The sequence below is a fragment of the Aythya ferina genome (assembly GCF_964211825.1).
Source record: "Aythya ferina genome assembly, chromosome: Z".
NCBI classification, from domain to species: domain Eukaryota; kingdom Metazoa; phylum Chordata; class Aves; order Anseriformes; family Anatidae; genus Aythya; species Aythya ferina.
The window spans coordinates 12,993,138-13,015,183 of NC_140299.1; the positions used below are offsets into that span (position 1 = coordinate 12,993,138).

Here is a 22,046-nt window from a genome sequence, read left to right on the forward strand (position 1 = left end):
ATTCTGGGACAAATGATCACCACTTATTCACTGGTGTTAAATTGCCCCTATCCTAGACAGCAGCTCTTTTCTCTTTGGCAGCCAAAGTTCCAATCGTGAATAAGAAAAGAAGAATTTTTACCAGTGTCATGTCAGATTAACTAAAAACTTGATACCTTAAAGAAATACGGTTCTTATTTTTGGTAACAGTTTTGTCATTGCTTCTAAGTTTGTCGAAGTTGATATGCTCAGAGATTGTTCTAATTATAGCCATTTGGTTTGGTTTTACTATAGGAGGAAGGTTTCTCTATGGTTCCTATGGAAACATGTCTGTTAGGAATATACCCAATAACTCCTAAATATGTTGTGAACTTTTGATAAACTGCTTACTGCATTGAAAAAAAAAAAAAAAAAAAAAAAAGGCCATTTGTGCATGTTAATACATACAGGGTATCTTCAGATCATATTATGTCCAGAAAATAATGTTGACTATAGCATGTACTCAGCCTCATTAGAGTGGGAAGGGGTAGCCCTAGCTGATACCTAGCAAGCATCCCTCTAAAGATCTTTAGACGCTAGCACATGCTGAAATCTGCGTGAAAGCATCTTTGCTGATTTTGTGATTGAGGTGAGGGAACGTAACTGCAGCCACATTATGCTTTCTGTGTATGCATTCTTTGTTGTCTTCCGTAAAGTACTTTGAGTGGAATTGTTCTTGGTCAAGTTTTAATAGCAGGTTAGTGGTCTCTTCAGACCTTTTTTTTTTTTTTCAGATATGAAATCTCTACATTACATGCTTTATCAAAGGCATTCAGATGCTTCTTTTTAGATAGTAAGGCTTTAGATAGATATGATGTGTTTTCTGATGTTTGGAACCAGGAGTATGGTGGAACGTTTTAGTCCAGGGAAGAGTTGGAAATGTTTCTTTCTGAGAGTTCTTGCCAAAAATTATACAACAGCTACGCTTGCCTAAGGCAATACTAAGGTCTTTTTTTTTTTTTTTTTTTTTTTTTTAATACTAAGATCCTTCGGTAATGTTCGGTACAGGTGGGAAATGGGGATTCAGAGCCCTTTGGAAATTATAGTGCCTTCTGTAATATAACCCCCTATTTCTTATAAAACTGTTAGAATATTTTTATATTCCACCAAACAAAGTCTCTAAAAGTGGTAGGCAATCTCCAGTCCAGTGGTGAAACACCTGAAGGGTTGTCTTCTTCAAAAAGTAGCATATCTTTCTGAAACCTGTCATGCTTTTGCTTTCTGAAAAAGTGCAAAGGTAACTTATGCATAATCTGGCAGATTTGACCTAACATCTATGAAACGTGTAAAGAGAGATTTTATAATGTAGACCTTTTGCCTCCATAATTGAGTGCCTCTCGGAGCTCTGTTTTTGTCATTCTTTTCTTTTGGTCTACTTGATTTCTTGGATTAAGTGGATTATGTGGTCTTTTCATCATGACAGAGAGGAACAAACTTTGGTAGAAGTTAGTTTTGTCCTTGACCTCTGTGTGGAAGGACAATATTCCACCTCCTCTTCCTACTTTTTCCATCAAGGAAGTCTCTCTGTGTTGATTAATTTTGCACGTAACTTCTCTGTATCTCTTAACAAAAGGAATAATTGAAGATTTTGAAGAGCAAGGCTCTTAACGCCAGAGGTTTCATTCTAATATTTCTATTGTGTTTAATATAGTTTCAGACCATACTAAGAAGTCCCTGGAACATGTCGTGTCTCAGGTCTTCAGTTCCTATTGCCCCCCTCCCCCATAATGGCCGCTATATTCTCATCTGATTCAAGTTGTCAATCAATGCTAGGTCATATCATCTGTTTTGAAAAGATGTATAACATCACAGGTAGATCCAAGTATCAAGATTCATATTACCTGAGTAGTAGAAAAGAAAAGCCATGGTGTGGATGATTCTGAAGGGTTGGTTAATACAGAATGGGATTATCTTTTCCCACAGCAATCAACAAGAAGTTAAGCATCCTCAGTTTAGGTACATCAAGGTATTTTTATGATCTAGTTTCTTTAGACAGGCAATGAAATGCACACTTCCTTCTCATGTGCTCACCATTTCTAGTCCCATTTCCTGTACCGCTTGGTGCTCTTGAATGCTTCCAAAACGAGCAGAGATCGGTGTTCTGAATCCATTTGTTCACCTAACTGGAGTTGTAATTAGTTCACATTCAGAAGTTGACTACTCCAAGAAAGTACAGGAAATCCTGTTGAATTTTAAAAACTTATGTCCCATGAATTTCTGTGCTTCTCAGAAACCCTTTTTCTTTGTGGGCAAGGTGGGTGGTGTTGAGCGAGAAATTGCTTTCTGGTAACCTCAGTTTTCTTTATTAACTTGTGCTTTGCAGCTTTTCAGATATAAATGGGGTATTTTTGTGCATAGTTAAGTAGTTCAAAGCTAGTCATCTAACCTTTCCTAGAACACTACATTAAGATCTTCTTGTTCTTCAAAATTTAGACTTGCTACTGAATTAATTTTTGTGTTCAAAGTATCTACCTCAAGATCTTTAATGTTTCCAAAAAAATATATATATATATACTGCAAATCAAAAATACAAGATTTTTAAAATGCTATGTTAAAAGACAGCCTGAGCCTTTTACAAGGGGAAGAAGGAAGATAACTTTGAAAATTACTTGAAAAACAGAAAGGAAACCATCTTTTTTTCATTGACTCTTTTTCAAATTACTTTAGATTTTTTTAAATTCAGATTTATTTGAGATATTCCATACATAATATTATTTTATGCTCTCTGTTAGATTTTAGGCCACTTCAAATATGTTTTTGTATAATTCACCAGTTGTAAGAGACTTAGGAGTTTTACTTGTAAAAGGCACTGTTCTCTGGAGTTTGTGAGAATAGTCAGATTAAAAGTCAATTAATCACTAACCATTTTACTGGGGAGGCTAATACTTTTTTTTTTTTTTTTTAACTGAAAAACATTAAAAGCATTAGAAGCGTTTTTTAAATGAGACAAACCTACTCGTATCTGTGTTTTTTCCCTATATATTTTATCTCTGAGGATCCACTTTACCCAGTTATTTGGAATCTTACTATGGATTCTTTGAATTAGGAGGTGAAGCTGTAATAACTTTATTTCCAATAATTGGATCAGTTAGGGGGCATTTGGATGCCTGCTGTGGGCCCTTCTTTTTTTAGTTCGTTCCAAGCCCATAGCAGCAGAGACACACATCCCAAGAGTGTGAATCTGCCGGAGCAAAACTATCAAAACTACAGTTATAGGTAAGTAACATTTTTCTCTTACCTTTTAAGTTCGTAACCAGGTCCTCTCCCTTTCTCCCCTTTCCCCATCTCCCCCAAAGTCTCTTGAAGAGAAAAATATTAGAACACTATTAAGAATTAATAGTTTGTTTATGTCTAATTTTATGTAGCCAATGAATGAAATGACAGAATGTGTAATCATAACCAGTATATTACCATTCATTTCCAAAAATACATTATAGGGCTTTTATTTTCTTAAAACTGGAGATACAAGTGTAGGTATTTGTATAGTAATCTTGCAGAAATTTAGAGTGACTAATACAAGAAGGTGAGAGGAAACAGTGTAAAATGTAAATCATTATGTCTTGATGTAGTAGGATAATGTAAGAATTATATATTATATGATTTGTGTATATAAACTTTTGTTAGGTCTGCATTTTGCAGTGTTAAATAATAGATAAAACTGGCCCTCCCAAGAAAAAGTAGTGTATCAATGTTCAATTTCTATAGTTAAGAGATTCCTTTTGTTTTGTGTTCAGACGTGTTTAAGAAATGGAAGAGGAAGAAATTCTTCTTCTATCTTGAAAAATTGCAGTAAAGTGCTGGAAAATTTCCATCTATCTAGGAAAAAGTACTTTGTATTTATATATATATATATATATATATATATATTTAAAGAATGAAAAACAGATTGAGTGAAAAATGCATTTGCATATTTTTTAAAAAGTGTTTATTTTCTTTTGGTGCTCTTATGTAACATGAAAGCAAATTCACAGAATAGAAGTCTATTTTGATTTTATCTATAGCATAAACTAAGATTACAGAATTAAACATAATTTGCATATAGCATGTGCCCTTGATTGCACCTGTTAGGTAGATGGGAGAATTTATAACATTACTTACACAATAATGACTTTATTTCCTTCTGAGATAGTTGTTTCACTATGATGGATTTAACTCTTGATAAAGAAATGGCATGTATAATTAATAAAGTTTATGAAGAGTTCAAGCCCAGAACTTCTATATATCATAGTCACTTAGTTCACTCTGACATCAACCTGTGATGCTGCAGGTTTTTTTCCATTATTATACTACATAAGTATTCCTGGATCTAGTCAACTGAACATATTTTTGAATGTAAGTTATGATGTCAGAATGAAGTCAACATCTGAAAGGGAGATTTAAAATGTTACTGATAAATTTTAGTCATTTGGTCACTTTTAAATTTTGTTGTTCTTACAAATGAATAAAAACTAATTCAACATCATAATCTTCGATACATAAAATAAGTAGTTTTTCATTAAACCTGCTTTTTCTTTCTTGTGAAATTAAGTGCTCTGATGTGTATTTCAAAAGTAATGCACTTCAGGTTTTGCTCAGTTCTTCTTTTTTTTTTAACAACTTAGATTAGAAAACTAATTCATTACAAAGCAATCACACGCATAATACCCAGCATCTGTATGAGAAAAACCTACCTTATACATAAATTAGTATTATTTGTAAGAGCAAAATTTAATTCAGTGAATTTAAGTTATGGTTTTCAATCTCTAAAGAAGAGTAGGTGCTTCATTATATTCTTTTGCAGTTCAATTCATGTTATTTTCTATATTATTTTTTTCAGTATTATTGTAGTAGACAGAGCATAATGAGTCAAGACATCCTTAAGCAGAAAGATTCCTAAGATCATATTTCATTCTCTAGCTACTTTAATTACACACTTAATATTTAATACTTACTTCATGCTTAAGAAAATGAGCCAAACTTTACAAAAATGGAGATTCTGAAGTTTGCTACACTGTAAGGCATGTCAGAGCCCCCTTTAATCTTTTTGTGCTTTGTCCTGAGAGAGTTTGCATGTCCCTGCTGATGGGCTTTCTCTTTTGCACAGTGACCAGAGATTTGATAGTTTTTTGATGAGCTGCTAAAAATTAGTTTTTCTGTTTCCATACAGTTTTTCAGAAATCCCTTCCTCTGAATGATAGCTGCCAAAAGCTCCTCAGTCTCTGTTTATTTTGGAGCCTTTGGAATTATGTTCAGTTCTGAAAGGCTTCCTATAATCAAGATCATCCCTGAGCTCTTTGAGTTTCTTCTGTAAGGGAGCAAGTAGTGAGACTAAAATTGCAGACCTGTGTTTGTTCAGCCTCTCCTTCAAGGGGAAGAAGTAGTTCTGTGTGAATCTCTTCTACTGATTGGAAGGGTTCTCTTTAATTGTTCATTTTTTGGTTCTTGGAAGAAATTTTTAGGGGGGAGGTGAGGTGAAAGCAAACTCATGGTCAGTAACACTGAATTTAGAGGTAGAAATAGAAAATGAGTGCCCTCACACCATCGTCATGCCATTAATAAGTACCATTAAAGTAATTTCATATTTAAAACTTCCTTACTGCCAGATTACATTGAGCGGTTTAGGTTCTTGTGGTCTGCAAAACACTTCTGGTTGGTGGGATGAGGTGTTTGGGCACCTTTGAAGGGATCTGTGAAAAATAACTAGGAAAAGTGAAACGGTTATCAGTTTAAAAAAAAAAAAAAAAAAGATTTGTTTTTTGAGAGTATGGTTGTGTACTGTTTGCTGAAAACTGTCTTGATCAGTAGCCTAAATAAGGTGAAGTTGTAATTGGCCTCTGGCTTACTTGTCTGTGAAGTTGTTCAAAAATTGAAGGCTTGATAATAAATAATAACTGTTTAGGACTGATATGTTTGGTATAAATGCATTTGTTGTTGATTTAAATAATGCAAATCAGTGGCATTTCAAATGAATGGAGGCATATCCTTGTGATCTCTAAAGAATGTCAGAATTTAAAATGTAAGAATGTAAGACTCTTAAATTTTTATGCTTAAAAAAAAAAAAATAGTAGTAGTAGTCTGTACTGGAGTCATCTAAATGGTTCATCCAGAATTCAATGTTGAGGATTAATCTTCTTTGTAGTTCTGAAGAGGAGTACATACTCATTTAACTATCTATGATCTGAAGTCTCCAAGTGAATCCCTTACATGGTGTAAACGGGGAAGTGATAATTTAACTGTTGTTTCTTCAAGATCAGTCAGAAATTTCTGGATTTCAGTGTCTACAAAACAGTATTAAGAGTGGGATGTTACCATTCTGCTAAAACAAAGCTCTGCATCCATGTGGTTCATTTTTTAGACTTGTTACCTTTTCACGAGTATTTTTTAGAAGACCCATTTCGTTTCGCTAGAACATGAAGTTCTAGAAGATATTAGGCTATTGTCCTATTTTGATGATTTGCTGAGTTTGATTCAGTACTTAAGAAAATTGCTGGATTTGAAGGAAGCAGAAACATTGGAGTCTTCATCATTAGTGATGTTCTGACTGCTGCTTTGGAAAGATTACAGGTTAAATGGAAGAATGGAGAAATTTCTTTATTCCAACTCCCCTCATCCAGGCTCTGTCCATAACATTTGCTCAGCTTCCAACTTTATCTGTTTTCATGATGGAGGCTCTTCATGTGGTAGAGCAACTTGTAGCTTCAGTAGAAATATGTTTGGAGATATCTGTGGTTACTCCAGTGCAATTTGCTTTTATGCAAATGTACCTTAGTAATTAAACAATTTCTAAACATGAAAGTACTCATCAAACAATGACACACAGACATTTCCAAAGATGAAGGTCACACCTATATGCAGGAATCTTGTTCATAACAGGGCAGGTGAGACACAACCACTTGGAAATCCAGCTAACCTTTTTTTTTTTTTAATTTCAAAATTGTCACTCCTATAATGTTTAGTTCCTTGCACCACTATGACTCATTTAATTTGACACATCATCTCTACTATATTTTAGAATGAGGTGGCTTACAATCTTGCTTTGAATGCCACGCTTTATTGCATTTTGGTGAGCATGCTGCCATGTAAAGAGAACATCTGTATGGATTTGCCAAACCAAAAAGATGCATACATAGGAAGATAACTGGGATCAGACAGTACTGTGAACCATCATAAATTTGCTCAAGCAATCATTTTGGAAGTATCTACATTCTTGGGGTATGGGTGGGGAAAGAAAAAAAATAGTTCTAGAAAGAAAAGTATCTGAAAACAAACTTGAATGCCCAGTCTCAAATACAGTCAGAAAGCTCTTCTGTGGCTAACTACATATTCCTTTTGTTAGAAAAACTGTTACAAAGAGTTGGAGCAAAAAGATCCTGATCACACTTGATTGGTCTCAAGAGCTTTTCAGCATACCTGTTCAGAATTGTGGCAAGCTTTGAACCTAGGTCTGATATTTTCACAAAGTCCTAGTTCCTAATAATAAAGTCTACTGTCTGTGGAATGAAGTGGATGAAGATTGGATAACTATGCCTTGGAGGATACAAAGTGTATTTGAATGGATATTTTTAAAGTTCTTAAGTTCGTCAAGACCCTGATGGGTCCTGGGACTCTTGCCTTGACAAGGTAGATTTATACAAACTTGCATCTGTTTGGCTGTAAAAGAGAAGACATGAAGAAATCTGTTTGCAGAGGTTAATTATTCTCTACTCAATACTCTATTAATTATTCTTATATAGCTCAAAGCAAGTCCAAGATTTGATGAAGCCCTTGAAGCCCAACAATGGTGTTTTTCATCTTTCATATTTCTGCAGCTGTTGTGGCAACTTAAAATGGTTTTGTGCTCATTCAATGGATTTTTTTCGTTATACTCAATGAAGATGGTGGTACTATATATTCATCCTACCTTTTCTGCCCTAATTCAATATGATATTTCCCTATACTTGGGCCAGCTTTTTTGTCCTAGATCCAGAAATCTCTTAGAGGCAAAACAGTAACGACCAAGTCTTGTTCTGAAGTTCACCATCAAGATGCACTGGAAATATGAAGAAATCTGTGAGTAATCTAACTCTGTCTGCAATCACCTTGCCCTTTAGGAAAAGAAAACTTTGAAGGCATCTTTTTCTTCTCAGATAAGAACACAACAGGTTGTGGATATAACAACATACTATAATGTCAGTATTCAGTTGTCAAGAAAAATGAAGAAGGTCCATCAAAGGAGCTCTGTGTTTAGAGGGAATACGCCAAGTTGTGATGTGATCATCTGTCTATATGTTCTCAACTTACAAGTTGACATTTTGGATGAGGAAGATGAGCAGCATTTTGAGCCTGGTCAGTTATGGAAGTTCAAGAGTGAAAAGTGGTCCTACCTGAATTGTTTTGCTTGTTTAATCTTGGAGCCCTCAGCATGAGGGCTCTGAAAGGTGAGTTTTGGTTGGTCCAGCTACAGCAGTTTAAGGCATCACAGCTCCTGGCCATCTGCCTTGCTCCCACAGTAAGGGTAGCAGAAGGAAACATTTGCTTGGCTCTTAGCTGATTTGTTCAGTCTGGTAGGTTAATGCAAAACATCTTCAGTATTGCCTAAAGTTGATGCTCTGGACAACGAAACACACTTGTGGAAATGTGAATGTGTGTTCCCTTCTGCTACAGGTGATAACCTCTGTTAAAGGAATGGGGCAGATAACTGGTAACAGTAATGTCTTAAAGGCTACTGTTAGATCCACCATCTGAGCTATATGGTACTTTTTTTTGGTGTGGCTGATATTTCTGAGTTAAAATGGAGAAACAGACTGACTTAAGAAACACAGGTTTCTTAATTTGTGTTTCAAAATTTGTGGAGTTTTTAATTGAGAAATAAGGTAGTGATGTGTGTGTATGCATGTGTATTTGAAAAAATAATAAAAGGAAAGGGAAATTCAAATTTGAAACCAATCAGTTGGAGGCTTCTGCTTCCTCACATTCCTGACATCTGCCATGAAGTTTAGTGAAGTCAAACGCCTCAGTCATAGGGAGAAAAAGGTTTTTTGTCAATGCATGAAGGCTTAAAAAAATTTTTAATCAGTGATATAGAGAAATTCTATATAACTTATATCTATATAAGTTCTCATATTAATACCAAAATTGTTGTTCTACAGAAGAAGTAAAAATCTCCGTGCTAAAATGTTTCACCTTCCATGTGGCAAATTTATTTTGCTTCTCATGTCTGTCATAAAATTGACAGGCTTTCCTACAAGTTTTTGTTGAATTTTGAAAAGTTCATTATTTGCAGTTGACCATTTTCTGCATAGAGTTTTTGTACCTATCTTTACTGTTGTCTAGCCATAAAATACTGTATATAATTCTGGAGTTTTAGAAAGTTAGAGATGTGCAAATAGATTTGACAATCAGAATGATGAGGAAAAAAAGCCTGTTCACATCACTGGAATTGACCATGTCACTACTTGTTTCTGTGTTCTAATGTTAATTTCAGAGATGATCCTTCAAAGTTTTCATTGTTCTGAAAAAAGAATCTTCTGCAAATAGATAAAGTTAGAAATTGTATTATAATTCTGGTTTACAATTTGAGAGGTGTTTTTTTTTTTTATTCTTAGAGTTTGTTTATTTCTTCCTTGATTGTATCCTTACCACTTTACCTGCTCCCAAAACGAGAGCTAACTAATTGCATCTAGTGATAGAGCACCACAAATATAGGTACTAAATAAGTTATATTTCTTATATTGTATTTGTGGTCTAGACATTTTGACAATAGAGCTACAACAGAATTTCTAACCTATGTGTAGTCATTCCTTAGACTTAAAATCATATTCCCCGATTACAGAGAAAGTAATTGTTTGTTTTTGTTTTTAAACAAGTTACATAGTGATAGTTGACAAATGAGAATATAAGCTGTAGTGCAGGCAGAACTATTAGTTTTAACAGCAGTAATTAATTTATAGGACCATGTTGGGAAAACAAATAGCCTATAGTTGAAATGAAGAGAACATACCATTTTTGATATTTTCATGTGCTTTTAATTTCTATGAATTCTACCAAATTACAACATGTGTGGTTGGCTCACTTTTTATTTTTCTGTATTCTATTCTTGATGATTTTTTAGTACAAACTGAAAGGATTATTGCAGAAGAAAGCTCTTGACACTACTTAAAATTATCACTGAACTTTTTATTTTGTCCATGAAGTGTTTTGGTTGCAAAGGGAAATTACTCAAACTTTTAAGTGTGTATTGGACCCCTACCTAATATATATGTGTTATGGTATAAGCTCCAACTCTTAGTGTACTGTTTTGCTTCACAGAGAAGCATGGAGTGTTGGAGTTATTTCAATCCATTTTTGTACATTGGTCCTGTGTTCCCTGGCAATACTATGCATGAAGTCCAACTGATGCACTAAACCATGCAAGAAAAACCTTTGGCTTAATCATTGCAGATCCTTGCTCATTTCATGTACAATGAAGCAGGCTGAATCTGCAGAGGAGAAGATTTTACAGTAGTATTCATCAAAAAGCAGTTATGAAGGTGCACTTGAAGTTTGTCTTTGTAGACTTTTGCTTCAACCTTACATTTTTTGTTTGCTTCTTTTTGCCATTATACGTTGCAGCTTCTTTATTAGATGGTTCTTTTGGAAATTTTTCTGGAACTTGGATTTCATATGTTTTGAGAGTGTTTTTTAAAGATGATTAATTGGCACCTGTGGTAGACTGACAATGAACAATAGTCGATGAATATGTTAAAAATATTAGCCAGACAAGTTCTATTCTTGCTTTTAAATTCAATGAGTTTTGTTGTATGCGCACATACATGCTGAGCGGGATTGATTTGTGGGAATGGATATTTTTGCTAGAACATCCATTCTCTTTCTACATATATCATTTATGATTTTTCTCTTTTAATTTGCAGATAAACCTCTGAAAAAGCGAAAACAAGAAAATAAACCACAGGAGGCTGGAGGTGCTACTGGAGGAAGTAGACCAGCTTCTCAGGAGACAGGTTCTGCAGGAAATGGGGCCAGGCCAGCATTGATGGTTAGTATTGATCTTCAGCAAGCAGGAAGAGCGGACTCTCAGGCAACAGTAACTCAGGATTTGGAGGCCATCAAAAAGCCTGAAGAAATTAAGCAGTATAATGATGGGTTTATGTGTGTTACCCAAGAAGACGCTGTTGGAGTTCTTAAACTTAAACCTGAAAACCATCCAGAGATTTTTAGGAAAAAGACAGACTTTGAGGGTCAAAAGGCAGATATCCAGCAAATTGAAAACAGACAAATGGAATTTCAGCAAAATGAAAGCAGAAGGTTGGAAAGTAAACACAATGAGAACAAACAAGTAGAAGTTAAATATGAAAGCAAACACGAAAGACAATTGGAGCTGAAACAAAATGATAACAGACAGACAGAGGCAAAACAAAATGAGAGCAGGCAAATGGAGTTGAAACAAAATGAGGGAAAACAAAATAACGGCAAACAGGAAATACGACAGAGGCCTGAAACGCCCAAACAGAAGAGTGAAGGCAGGCCTGAAACGCCAAAACAACAGAAGAATGAAGGCAGGCCCGAAACGCCAAAACATAGACATGATAATAGGAGGGACTCCAGTAAACCATTGTCAGATAAGAAAATTGAAATATCGAGGCATAAGCCTGATGTGAAATCTGATCCTTCAAGGATAAAATCTGAAAGTAGACCAGATCCAGCAAAACAAAGGCCTGATGGGCGTTCAGTTTCTGATACACCAAGACGTGACTATGATAGCCTAAAACAAAAGTCTGAGGACAGGGGTGAGTCAGAGAGATTCAGAGGAGATCCATCCAAGATTAGAAGGCCTGAGTATTTGAGATCATCAAACAAAAATGAGCATGATTCTAAGCATGGTATTAAATCTGATGGTTCAAAAACTGAGAAATTTGAAAGGAAACATAGACATGAGTCTGGTGAATCAAGGGAAAGGTTTGCTTCTGGGGATCAGAAATCAAGGCCTGACAGCCCTCGTATTAAACAGGAAGGTAAAGGAGATTCTAGTAAATCAAGGCCTGATAAACCTGGTTTTAAATCACCTAACAGCAAGGATGAACGAAGGACAGATGGTAATAAGAGTAAAGTAGATAGTAATAAAGCACATGCTGACAATAAAGCAGAGTTTCCCAGTTATTTGTTGGGGGCAAGATCTGGCGCATTAAAACATTTTGTCATTCCAAAAATCAAGCGTGATAAAGATGGCAATGTCACTCAGGAGTCAAGGAAAACTGAATTTAAAGGTGAACAGAAGGACAAAGTAGAGAAGATTGGTCTAGTTGAAGATCTAAATAAAGGAGCTAAGCCTGTAGTTGTCCTTCAGAAGCTTTCTTTGGATGATGTGCAGAAATTTATTAAGGATAGAGAAGATAAATCAAGGGGCTCTTGTTTTAAACCTAACAAGAACAAGTCATCCAAATCTAATAAAGGTAAGATTATTTTTGTTAATTGCATTATATCTCGTACATGCCTTTTCTTTTAGATTTGCTAATCCTATGGTTAGAAATTAAACAGAAAAGTTTGATGTGCTTGCTTATACGGTGATTTTGAAACTCATTTAAGAGCTTGTTACTGAAAATCTTCCTCCAGTGTAAGTGAAATGATTTATTTACTCTGGTGCAAGACCTAATGTGGGGACACTTGAATGGTTTTAAGCTGTACTTCAGCTACACTAGTTAGTCTGGGAATTTACCTAGTCAAACATAACTGATAAATGTATTACTTAAACTGGTTTTAAGTGTGTCTGTATAAGGGACTGGTACTATTATAAATAAAGCCATAGCTGGAGTGATGGAAAATACTACTTATGCAAGCCCTAAGATTCTTCTACATTTCTAATGAGGACTGAACTGTAGTTTTCCAATAAATGTTTTGACAATAAGCAATAACAACAGAGTTAAAAAATAAATAAAAATAAAAAATACGACCTGCCTTTTACAAGTACAAATACAACACACTTTTGGAGAGCCTCCACACTTTAGGCTTGTAACAAACTTACAAAAAGGTTTTGTTTTTAGGAGAATTTAGACATTGTCTCTAAGGTCCACTGTAGGCGTAAAGAGGAATGGAATTGGTAAACGACTAGGAGACATTTTTAAGTTAGTAATATGGACAGGATATTTTTCAGTATAGTTTGCAGGTTTAATATTTGGTTGTTGCTTCTACAGATTCATCACTTCTTATATGACCACTTTTCTTCTTTGTGCTATAATTTTGGTTTCTTCGATTTCAAACTGAAGTAGACCATCTCACATTGTGAAATAAATGTTACTAACTGGTCAGGGTTACTGTTTTGATGTTTAGTATTTAAAGCATTTACATTTCTTACATAGTTGTGTTCACAGAGTTGTCATGTCTCAAAAATAGACAGAACAAGTGGCAGGGGAGAGGATTGCAGCTGTATGCAGGATTATTTATGAATGCAGTTACAGGTATAACATTGCTCATGAATTTGAGATTAAAATTTTTTTTCAAAGTTAAGAAATAATGTAGATAAGTGATGTAGAAATTAACTTTGTGAATGTATAATGGATTATGTGCATGTGTACAGACTGATTTTTGTATAAAGAATTTATTGTGCTAAATCTGTTTTCTACTAACTTGATTGTATTGACTTTTAAAGACTTAATTCAAGATGAGTATTACATACTTTCTGGTAAAATATGAACCTCCTTGTGCAATATTTTCTCTCAATCCTGAAAATACGAACATTTCCCTTCTTTCTTCTGAGTTTCAGAACAGGCAAGAAGTCCGTTGCTAACAGCAATAGCTATCTGAAGTTGGACATAAAATTATGATACTTTTTTGCTGTCAGCTACGTCTAAAGATTTTGCATGAAACCTGTATGTTTTTGATAGAGATGGAATTCTGTGCTGTTGTCAAAAGGATAAGCTACGAATTCATACAATTCTGTGTGCAGAGAATTCGTACTTTTTAGAGGTTCTAGCTACCTCAGAGCTAAATACAGTGCATACATGCTTTCTAAAATGTTTCTGAAGTAGACTTTGTAGCCTAGAGTATGTGGTTATTTTATAAAATGTTTTAGTAATGCATAAAGGATTAAAGGACTTGTCCAATTGCCATGACTCTAGTAGCTGTAGCACACATGAGCAATGCATTCACTTCAAACTCAGGTTTATAACCTTTCTGGAAAGTTTGTGTATTTCATGTTTTGAGAAGTCATACGTGTTTCTTACATATTTTGCAATAACTTGGGACTTACTTTCCAGGAAAAAAAATAATAATGTGTTGTCAGTCTCTGCTATTGTATCCAGAATAAGATTCTTACAAAGATACCAGAAATAGGTTTTATGGAGAGAATCATGTTGTAACTACGTTTTCTTACAAGTCAAATTTTGAATTTTCAGATGTGTATTCTGGAGAAAGTGTCTTTGAACCTCATATTTTTCATGTGTATTTTTAGTTTTATGCTTTTTGCCCAACTTCCTGATAACTTACTTCCTAGGATATTTTATGCTAAATAATTAGGTCAACTCCTGTGTCTGAAATGGTTCCTAATACATAAAGCTATCTTTTTATAAGCTGAAGTCTACTTAACAAAAACCAGCAGACTGATACAGATAGTATTCAACTGAGTTCCACAACGTCCTCACTCTAGTTCACTGCTTTACTCTGCCATTTTTAGTTATAAACATTTTAATTCACTAGGAAAAGTAATATTCATAAGCATTCTTTATTTAGTTCATCCCTTATTTCTTATTAGATTGTAGCAAATCTTTTCTGGTGTTGCCTTTAGCATCACTGTTTCACTTCTTCTCCCATCCCTCTTATTTCATATAGCTTAGTATATTTTGATTTTTCTTTCTTTCTCTTACTCACATTTATTTCTGGTCCTTTGTTTTTCCTTTGTCATCCATCCCTTCCACAAGAAAATATCTTCTTCTGGTATTATCACATTCAACATCATTGCTGTGATTCAGCTTAAATCTGATTTAAAAGCATATTAGTTCAGCTAGTTCAAAACACCATTTATATAGTCATTCTATCTTAAGGGACTAGTGCCGATTCATTATAAAACTCAGGAAAATCACTTGTTTTAAGCTAAGGTGAATGTTTTGTAAACCAGAAATCTATATAACTTTATATATAGTTTTAATAAATTTTAAATTTGAAAGTCATGTCTTCATTGTGCATGTGCCTTCATTATTCTGTAAAAAGACTTAGAACATTTTTAACATATTTTATAGACAGGTTTGGAATTTTATAAGTTATTAAATGAATAGGAGGAGTAGCCATAGTGCATGACTGTTAAGATTGAATCATCCTGACAGTCCCTTTTAACATTTACAAGGGAGAAATACCATTTTTCTGTCTTATGATCTTTGAACACTTTTCTGAAAGGTGCACTCTGTCTCAGAGGGAAGTTGTGGAAATACTGTCCTAGTGCTTGTTTTTGTGTTTTTTTTTAAGGGGCCTTATGCTGGCCTGTTTTGTAAAGGTCAGAATGAATTGTAACACTTCTTTCTTCTGGTTTTAGTATCTGTGAATGCCATTTATCCTGGTTTTAATGCAAATATATATCGTAAGAGATTCATGGAACTTTTCACTTCAAGTTTGTGATTGTGAGGTTATGTGTGCTGTCCTTCCTTTTCAGAGCTTCAGTGAATACCTTCTCTGCTGCTTCTTATAGCTATACTGATCAGCTATATGGGAGCTGATGGGAGCTGTTACTAGTTTCACAGTTGATGTATGTTGGACAAGAAAAAAATAATGAAGTATGAAATAGATTTGAGTAATGTAACTCTGCATAAGGAGATGGCTGAAGTGGTTTATGATATGTTTGGCAGATTGGTTTCCCAAAATCAACAGTATATATGTAATGCCAGTTTTAGTTTAGGGCAAAAGTGTGTTTTTAAGACTTGTGCAGAAATGCCATTTGGGTCTTCAAGTATCATCTAAAAAAGTTTGTTTTAAAAAAAAAAATCGAATACCACATCCTGCTCCTTCATTGTGCAGATTGTTATTATAGGTTTTCATTATCTCTACAACACAACTGTAAAGACAGGTTTTGAGTGATCAGTGCAAGCCTTCCTAAATACATTGTGTTCTCTGCTGCTGTGTTCTGAAATTTGAAAGAAGATTTACTATTCCTTCAGAGGTGTTCTTCATATATTTTTTACAGGAGAAACTAAACATTTCACTGCAGCTCAATCATCTTCATGTCCTAGAGCTAAAACAATGCTTCTAGATATTTCTGTGTTCTATGCCTATGCACTTGGTTGCTATTATTTAATTCAAATGATGTTTTTAGAACCTATAATAACTACAGCATGTAGTCAGTGATAGGCTATAGCAATGTAAAATTCTATGGCTTTGGGTAACATGCTGCTTCATCTCTGAGATCTAGCACTGCTGGAAACTGTGTCACTTGTCAAGCTTGAGCGATCAATTAGGTGTTCATCTTCTACATAGGAATTACAGGGAAACGAATATTCCAGGATGAAAAACTGTATCCACATTGCGTTGGCTCATTGCACCAACTTGTACCTCTTCTCACAGTTTTCTCGGCTGTACAGCAGAGATACCAATATTTTCTGGTACAGCTGAAAATTGTGGACAAAAGGGTAATATTAATTTTAAACATTTGCTGAAATACTTCATGTATAGGACTTGTATAAAGACAAAATTGGTAAACGTGAGAAAACTAGCTTGTGGATATTAACACGTCAAGAAATTAAGAGTTCACTCAAATCTATTTACAGAATAGCAGTCTCAATGCTGAAACAGACATAATGAAATCAGTGAGGCAAGCAGTAAAATAATATTTTCTTTGGAAAAGAAAATGCTGCAACTTAGTTTACTTACTAAAGGTAGTACTTCTGTAAAGATTAACGTTGTGAAAGTCCCTAATTCCACAGATCTGAAATCTGGGATCGCTGTTTTGGAGTTCCTGGTTGAAGCTGCGTTAGCACAAGGGAATAATAAACCACTAAGCATCTTGCAAGTTGCATGCGATGCTAGGTGCATTGAGCAAATTATAATTTTCTCTCAAGTTCTCTTGTAAATTATACATCATTTCAGAGAAGCAAAGGACATTGTTTCATGTTTTACAGCAAGGAGTTTTTCATAATTCTTCTGAGCTGAAGACTTTGAAGCTTCATATAAACTCTAAATTTAATTGGATTTTTAGTAAAACTATCACTTTCATAAGAATTCGTAAGTCTTTCTGTTTTCATCTTGCCTGATATAATAGTGACCAGTGCTTTCCAGCTTGACTAGACTGGAAGTGTGGCTGGCTGTTCCTCATGCCATTAGAAGTATTTAAAGATGTGTTGGTTTTGCCAAGAATCTGTTAGCCCTAAGCCTTTTTTCTCTTTCTTTACGTTCTTGTGAACAGGATCACAATTTGAAAAATACTCCAGGCATCATTTAGTCAAAAGCCAAAAACAAATTACATATAATGAGCTAAATCCAACAGCCGAGAAAGATCTCAGTTCTTTAGCATGCTTTGCATCAGAATGGATCATTTTGGGGGCATTGTGTCTGTCCTCTCCTGAAAAATATGCTGGAATGCATATTGGCATTGTACATACTCACTGGGGTCTTTGGTTTTGGTGTTAGTTTTTCAGAAGCAGATGTTGGATAAATTCAGCACACTGGAGTCCTTTCTTGTGTTGATCTGGTATCAGTATGATAGGAGATATTTTCAGCACATTATTTTGCCTAGAGGCTGCTTAGGTTATTTCCTACTCTTATATTTGCGGCTAAGGTAAATATTCTGATTCTCGCGCTCACAGTTCTCAAGTCTTCTCTGGGTAACAAAAGTGAACATCACATGTTGCACATCTAGTTCTTAACAATAACAATAAACTTCATCAAACCTACTAATTTGGTCATACATTTGTTCATCAAAATTACCATGGTTTGTCTGCAGATTTAGGAGTGCACGATTTAATTAGTTCACTTTTGAAATATAATAAATTATTCTTACTACATGTGTAAAAGTTAACTAATTTGTCCGAGCAATCAACCTCCTTCACTGAAAGTCTGAAACTACCTTTGGTTCATGGGCTTGGTTGCTTGATCAGGTTCCTCTTATTTCTGGGAAAATCTTAAGTTACTTTCTATAAAAAATTGTTGCAACAGTACATTGCAATATGGAAAAATGAGGGCCAGCAATTTATCTGATGTTACAATGTATGCAGTGCAGTAAGCAATGCAGACTTGTTCATGTATCTAAACATCTAAATAAGGATGTTATTTCTCAGTTTATGTGCAAGGACATGCAGTCAAAATCTTTTGGTTGCATTTTTTTCTAAGCAAAGGGTAAGTTCAACAAAAAGCAAATAGTGGAAAGCCTCACATTTTTTTCTGGTAAATGAACTTTTCAGTCGCTCAACATTTTCACCCATTTTAGGCGAGTGCTTTTGTGCAAGAAAATTTGAACTGTTAACTTGAAATTTGCAGTTTCTTTTTGATCTGTGGGTACATTAAGAATGAACATGAAAAGGATGAGACCTTTTTTCCTTCAACTTACTGAATTGTTGTTTTCATCAAATAAAGGTTTCTTAAATATACTTCCTGTTTTATTATCTACTAAACAACATTTATTATCTTCTAAGCAACAGTATTTTATATTAAAAGCTAAAGCATCAGCAGCCTGGTTTTTTATTGTGATTAAGTTGCTTTGAAGAAGAAAAACAAGAGTAGCTTCCTAGGATTTTTTTCAGCAGAAAAGGGTAAAAATGTTAGTGCAAGATAAAAGCAGATCTTGTTGTACCTTTAGTCGAAAATCAGCTAGAAATCACGGCATTTGCTTTGCTTGTTCTCTGCAAAGATCTTGTTTGTATTATATTGCTTAAATGGGAGTATATCTTTTACGAGAAGAAAAATTCAGAGGTGTAACTTTATTTTATTTAATGAAGGTCTTTTTTTCTAGGTGAGGCCCCATGGCTGAGTTTATAAATTGATCAATATACACATCTAGGAAAGTGCATCAACCATAGATTTCTATTTCCAAAGATTAACAGTAATTAAAACAACAAGAAAAAAAATCTGTGTTTTGCATCTGTACAAAACACCTTAACTTTTTAATACAATATATTGAGTTAGCTTAAATTTCAATGCGTATGTTCAGAAGCAACAATAGTGAAATTCTATTTTGGAAAAGTAATTCCTTCACAACGTTCATTCATAAAAGTTAGTTTCTTTGTGCAGAACTTCATTTATTTCAATTGCTGATCTTGCTCCACGTCACTCTGAGTAATGCTGTATTATTCGTAAAGTGTCTTTCAAAACTAGTCTTTTCTAGGTTCCTTTTATCAATTTATAAAGATGAGAAGTCAGTTAATAGCAATAAGGAACAAAATAACTTGTGATATAGCTGCTGCAGCAATTGGATAGCTTGAGGTAATCATTAACACTAAGGTAATGTGAGTTCTGATGCTTCTGGGCAGTTTTTGGAGGGGATGTGTTGGCTGTATTCCCTGCTTTCTGCCTGGGTCTTTCAGCATGCTCTTTGGAAATCCCTTCCCTGCATCAAAATATATTTCCTGATTCTATAAGAGTATTTTGTACTATTACAAAATCCTTTTTGAATCTGTGGGGCTTAGCTGGGGGCAGTGATGACCTCCAATACATGATGGAATTACTTGGTTGCTTTGTCCAGGCTTTTCTCTGACCAACCAGCCTAATGGGTCCTGTTTAGAATCATAGAATCATTACGGTTGGAAAAGCCCTCCAAGATCACCTGGTTCAATGTCACCCACTAAACCATGTCCCCAAGCACCATGTCCAACCTTTCCTTAAACACTCCAGGGACAGTGACTCCACCGCCTCCCTGGGCAACCCATCCCAGTGCCTGACTGCTCTGAGAGGAAATGACTCCTACTAATTTCCAACCTAATCCCCCCCAGCACAACTTGAGGCCATTCCTTCTTGTCCTATCACTAGTTATCTGTGAGGAGAGGCTGACCCCCAGCTCCCCGCACCTTCCTTTCAGGCAGTTGTAGAGAGCAATAAGGTCTCCCCTGAGCCTCCTCTTCTCCAGACTAAACACCCCCAGGTCCCTCAGCTGCCCCTCACAGGACCTGTGCCCCAGGCCCTCCACCAGCTTCATAGCCCTTCTCTGGACACGTTCCAGAGCCTCGATGTCCTTCCTGTCGTGAGGGGCCTAAAGGTGAATACAGTACTCGAGGTGCGGCCTTACCAGAGCAGAGTACAGGGGAAGGCCAGAGCTGAGGATTGGAATGTTTACAGGGAGACAGAGCCTCTACTTTTCTAGAATCTTCCAGAGTCTGGGAACCTTCCCTTTGTGTCATTATTAGGGTAGATAAAGAAAAATTATTTTGAAATATGTGTTTAAGCAGGTTCTATGGGATGGTACAGAACATAATTCCTCGCGAGGGGAAGTGGAGGGGCAGGCACCAATCAGTCTTTAGTCACCAGTGATAGGACCCACGGGAATGGGGTCAAGCTGAGGCAGGGGAGGTTTAGGCTCAACATCAGGAAGAGGTTCCTCACTGGTGGTCACACACTGGAACAGGCTCCCCAAGGATGCAGTCACTGCATCAAGCCTGTTGGAGTTTAAGAAGCGACTGGACCGTGCACTCAGTCACATGATCAGAATTTTTGGGTAGACCTGTGTGGTGCCAGGAGTTGGGCTCGATGATCCTTATGGGTCCCTTCCAACTAGGGATATTCTATGACTCTGTAATTCTTCCTGGCACTAGGTCTCCCTCCTGCCAGATCTTCTACAGTGGAGAATCCTGTGGGCTCCCGTAAGTCCCTTGGGCAGTGGTAGTGAGGGATCTGAGTCTCCCACTCTCCATCTCTGTGTGTGCTGATCTCATGTGTTGTCCCTTCATGTATGTAGTCAAAAGGTGAGGTTAAAGGGGCATGATAGAGGGTCTATATCCTGCTTAAAAGATATAGCTGTATACACTTCCACAAACTTTAATATAGAGTGGGATAGCAAAGATGAAAGCCACTGAAGTAAATGGACTACTAAGCTTATTTTTGGTCAGCATTCATCTTGACTATGTGTTTTTCAGCTGATGACACAGTATCAAGATGAAAGATGGAACTTCTGTCTTAAGAGCAGATGTATTTTTCCCATGCCTTAAATTCGTCCTTGAGAAAGGGGCTGCCATTGCCTGTGTTTCCTCTTCCATTCTTAAAGCTTTCTTGGGCACAGAATTATAGGAGGAGCGTGAAGCCGGTGGGTGAGCTACTTGGATTACCAAGGACTCAGTGCACCATATAAAGAACGTTGTGAAGCATTTTAAGTAAAATAGCAGTGGATAGGACATTGTTAAATTTGCACACTGATATCTGAGTTTACAGCTTTAACCTGTAAGCTGTTCATCACTTACAGGCGATGTGTGCCTTTGCACGGTAGTGCCTGAGTGCTATACTCTAGTAGTACTTAACTATTTTTAAAGCGTGTTTGTTTTCCAAACATCTTTGTACAGTGGGGAGGTACTTCAATAACCTCTTTTTTGTTTTTAGCTCTTCATCCAAAATAGAATTAAGCTGTGAGACTATACCATTGCAGTAGTGAAGACAGTTTTATTATGGAGTAACAGTGTGTTTTATTCAATACAGTGTAAGAGTTTGAGGGTTGTTTGAGCTAGGCCAGAAAGAAACAGCTTTCCTTCCTGCGTATGTGTCTAATGTAGGATGTTTTATCCATGTAGTTACAGCAGTGACCCAGGGTGACTTGAGAATGATAAGAAAGTAAGCTGATGATAAATAAAAGAGGTAAATCCAAAGCCTCAGTTCATATTAAAACCACTGGAACATCCTCTATCAAATGCTCAGAGAGGGACTGTAAGGGAAATAAGCTTGGCCTCTGTAGAATAACAGCAAGACTGAATATACTAGTCATCAGCAAAGAAGAGTCCAGTAGTCAGGTAATGTCTCATGTGCCTAAAAAAAATTATTTGTAGTCTGTTTTCATTTTTAATGTCAAATGAAAGTGTATGACAATGTACTAGTGTAGAATTCCCAGAATGCGGAGAGTGGCTAAATTTAAATTTCTGAACACTGAGAAATGAAAGCTAAGATTCATATCCCCACCCCAAACAGGT

The 22,046-nt window shown here is 35.7% G+C and overlaps 1 protein-coding gene across 8 annotated transcripts in view; it reads left to right on the forward strand.

The window, feature by feature from the left end:
• The window catches only part of NIPBL (NIPBL cohesin loading factor), a 162,699-nt gene that overhangs the window by 92,235 nt on the left and 48,418 nt on the right, over positions 1-22,046 (forward strand). For 4 of the 8 annotated variants that reach the window (XM_084505082.1, XM_084505085.1, XM_084505084.1 and 1 more), the window contains one exon: positions 10,887-12,425. The exons of 3 other annotated variants lie outside the window; for them this stretch is intronic. In XM_084505082.1, the coding sequence (XP_084361208.1) occupies positions 10,887-12,425 (1,539 nt within the window). Of the gene's footprint in view, positions 1-8,145; positions 8,415-10,886; positions 12,426-22,046 lie in introns of those variants that run through there. One more of the 8 variants, XM_084505086.1, reaches the window with a different exon arrangement.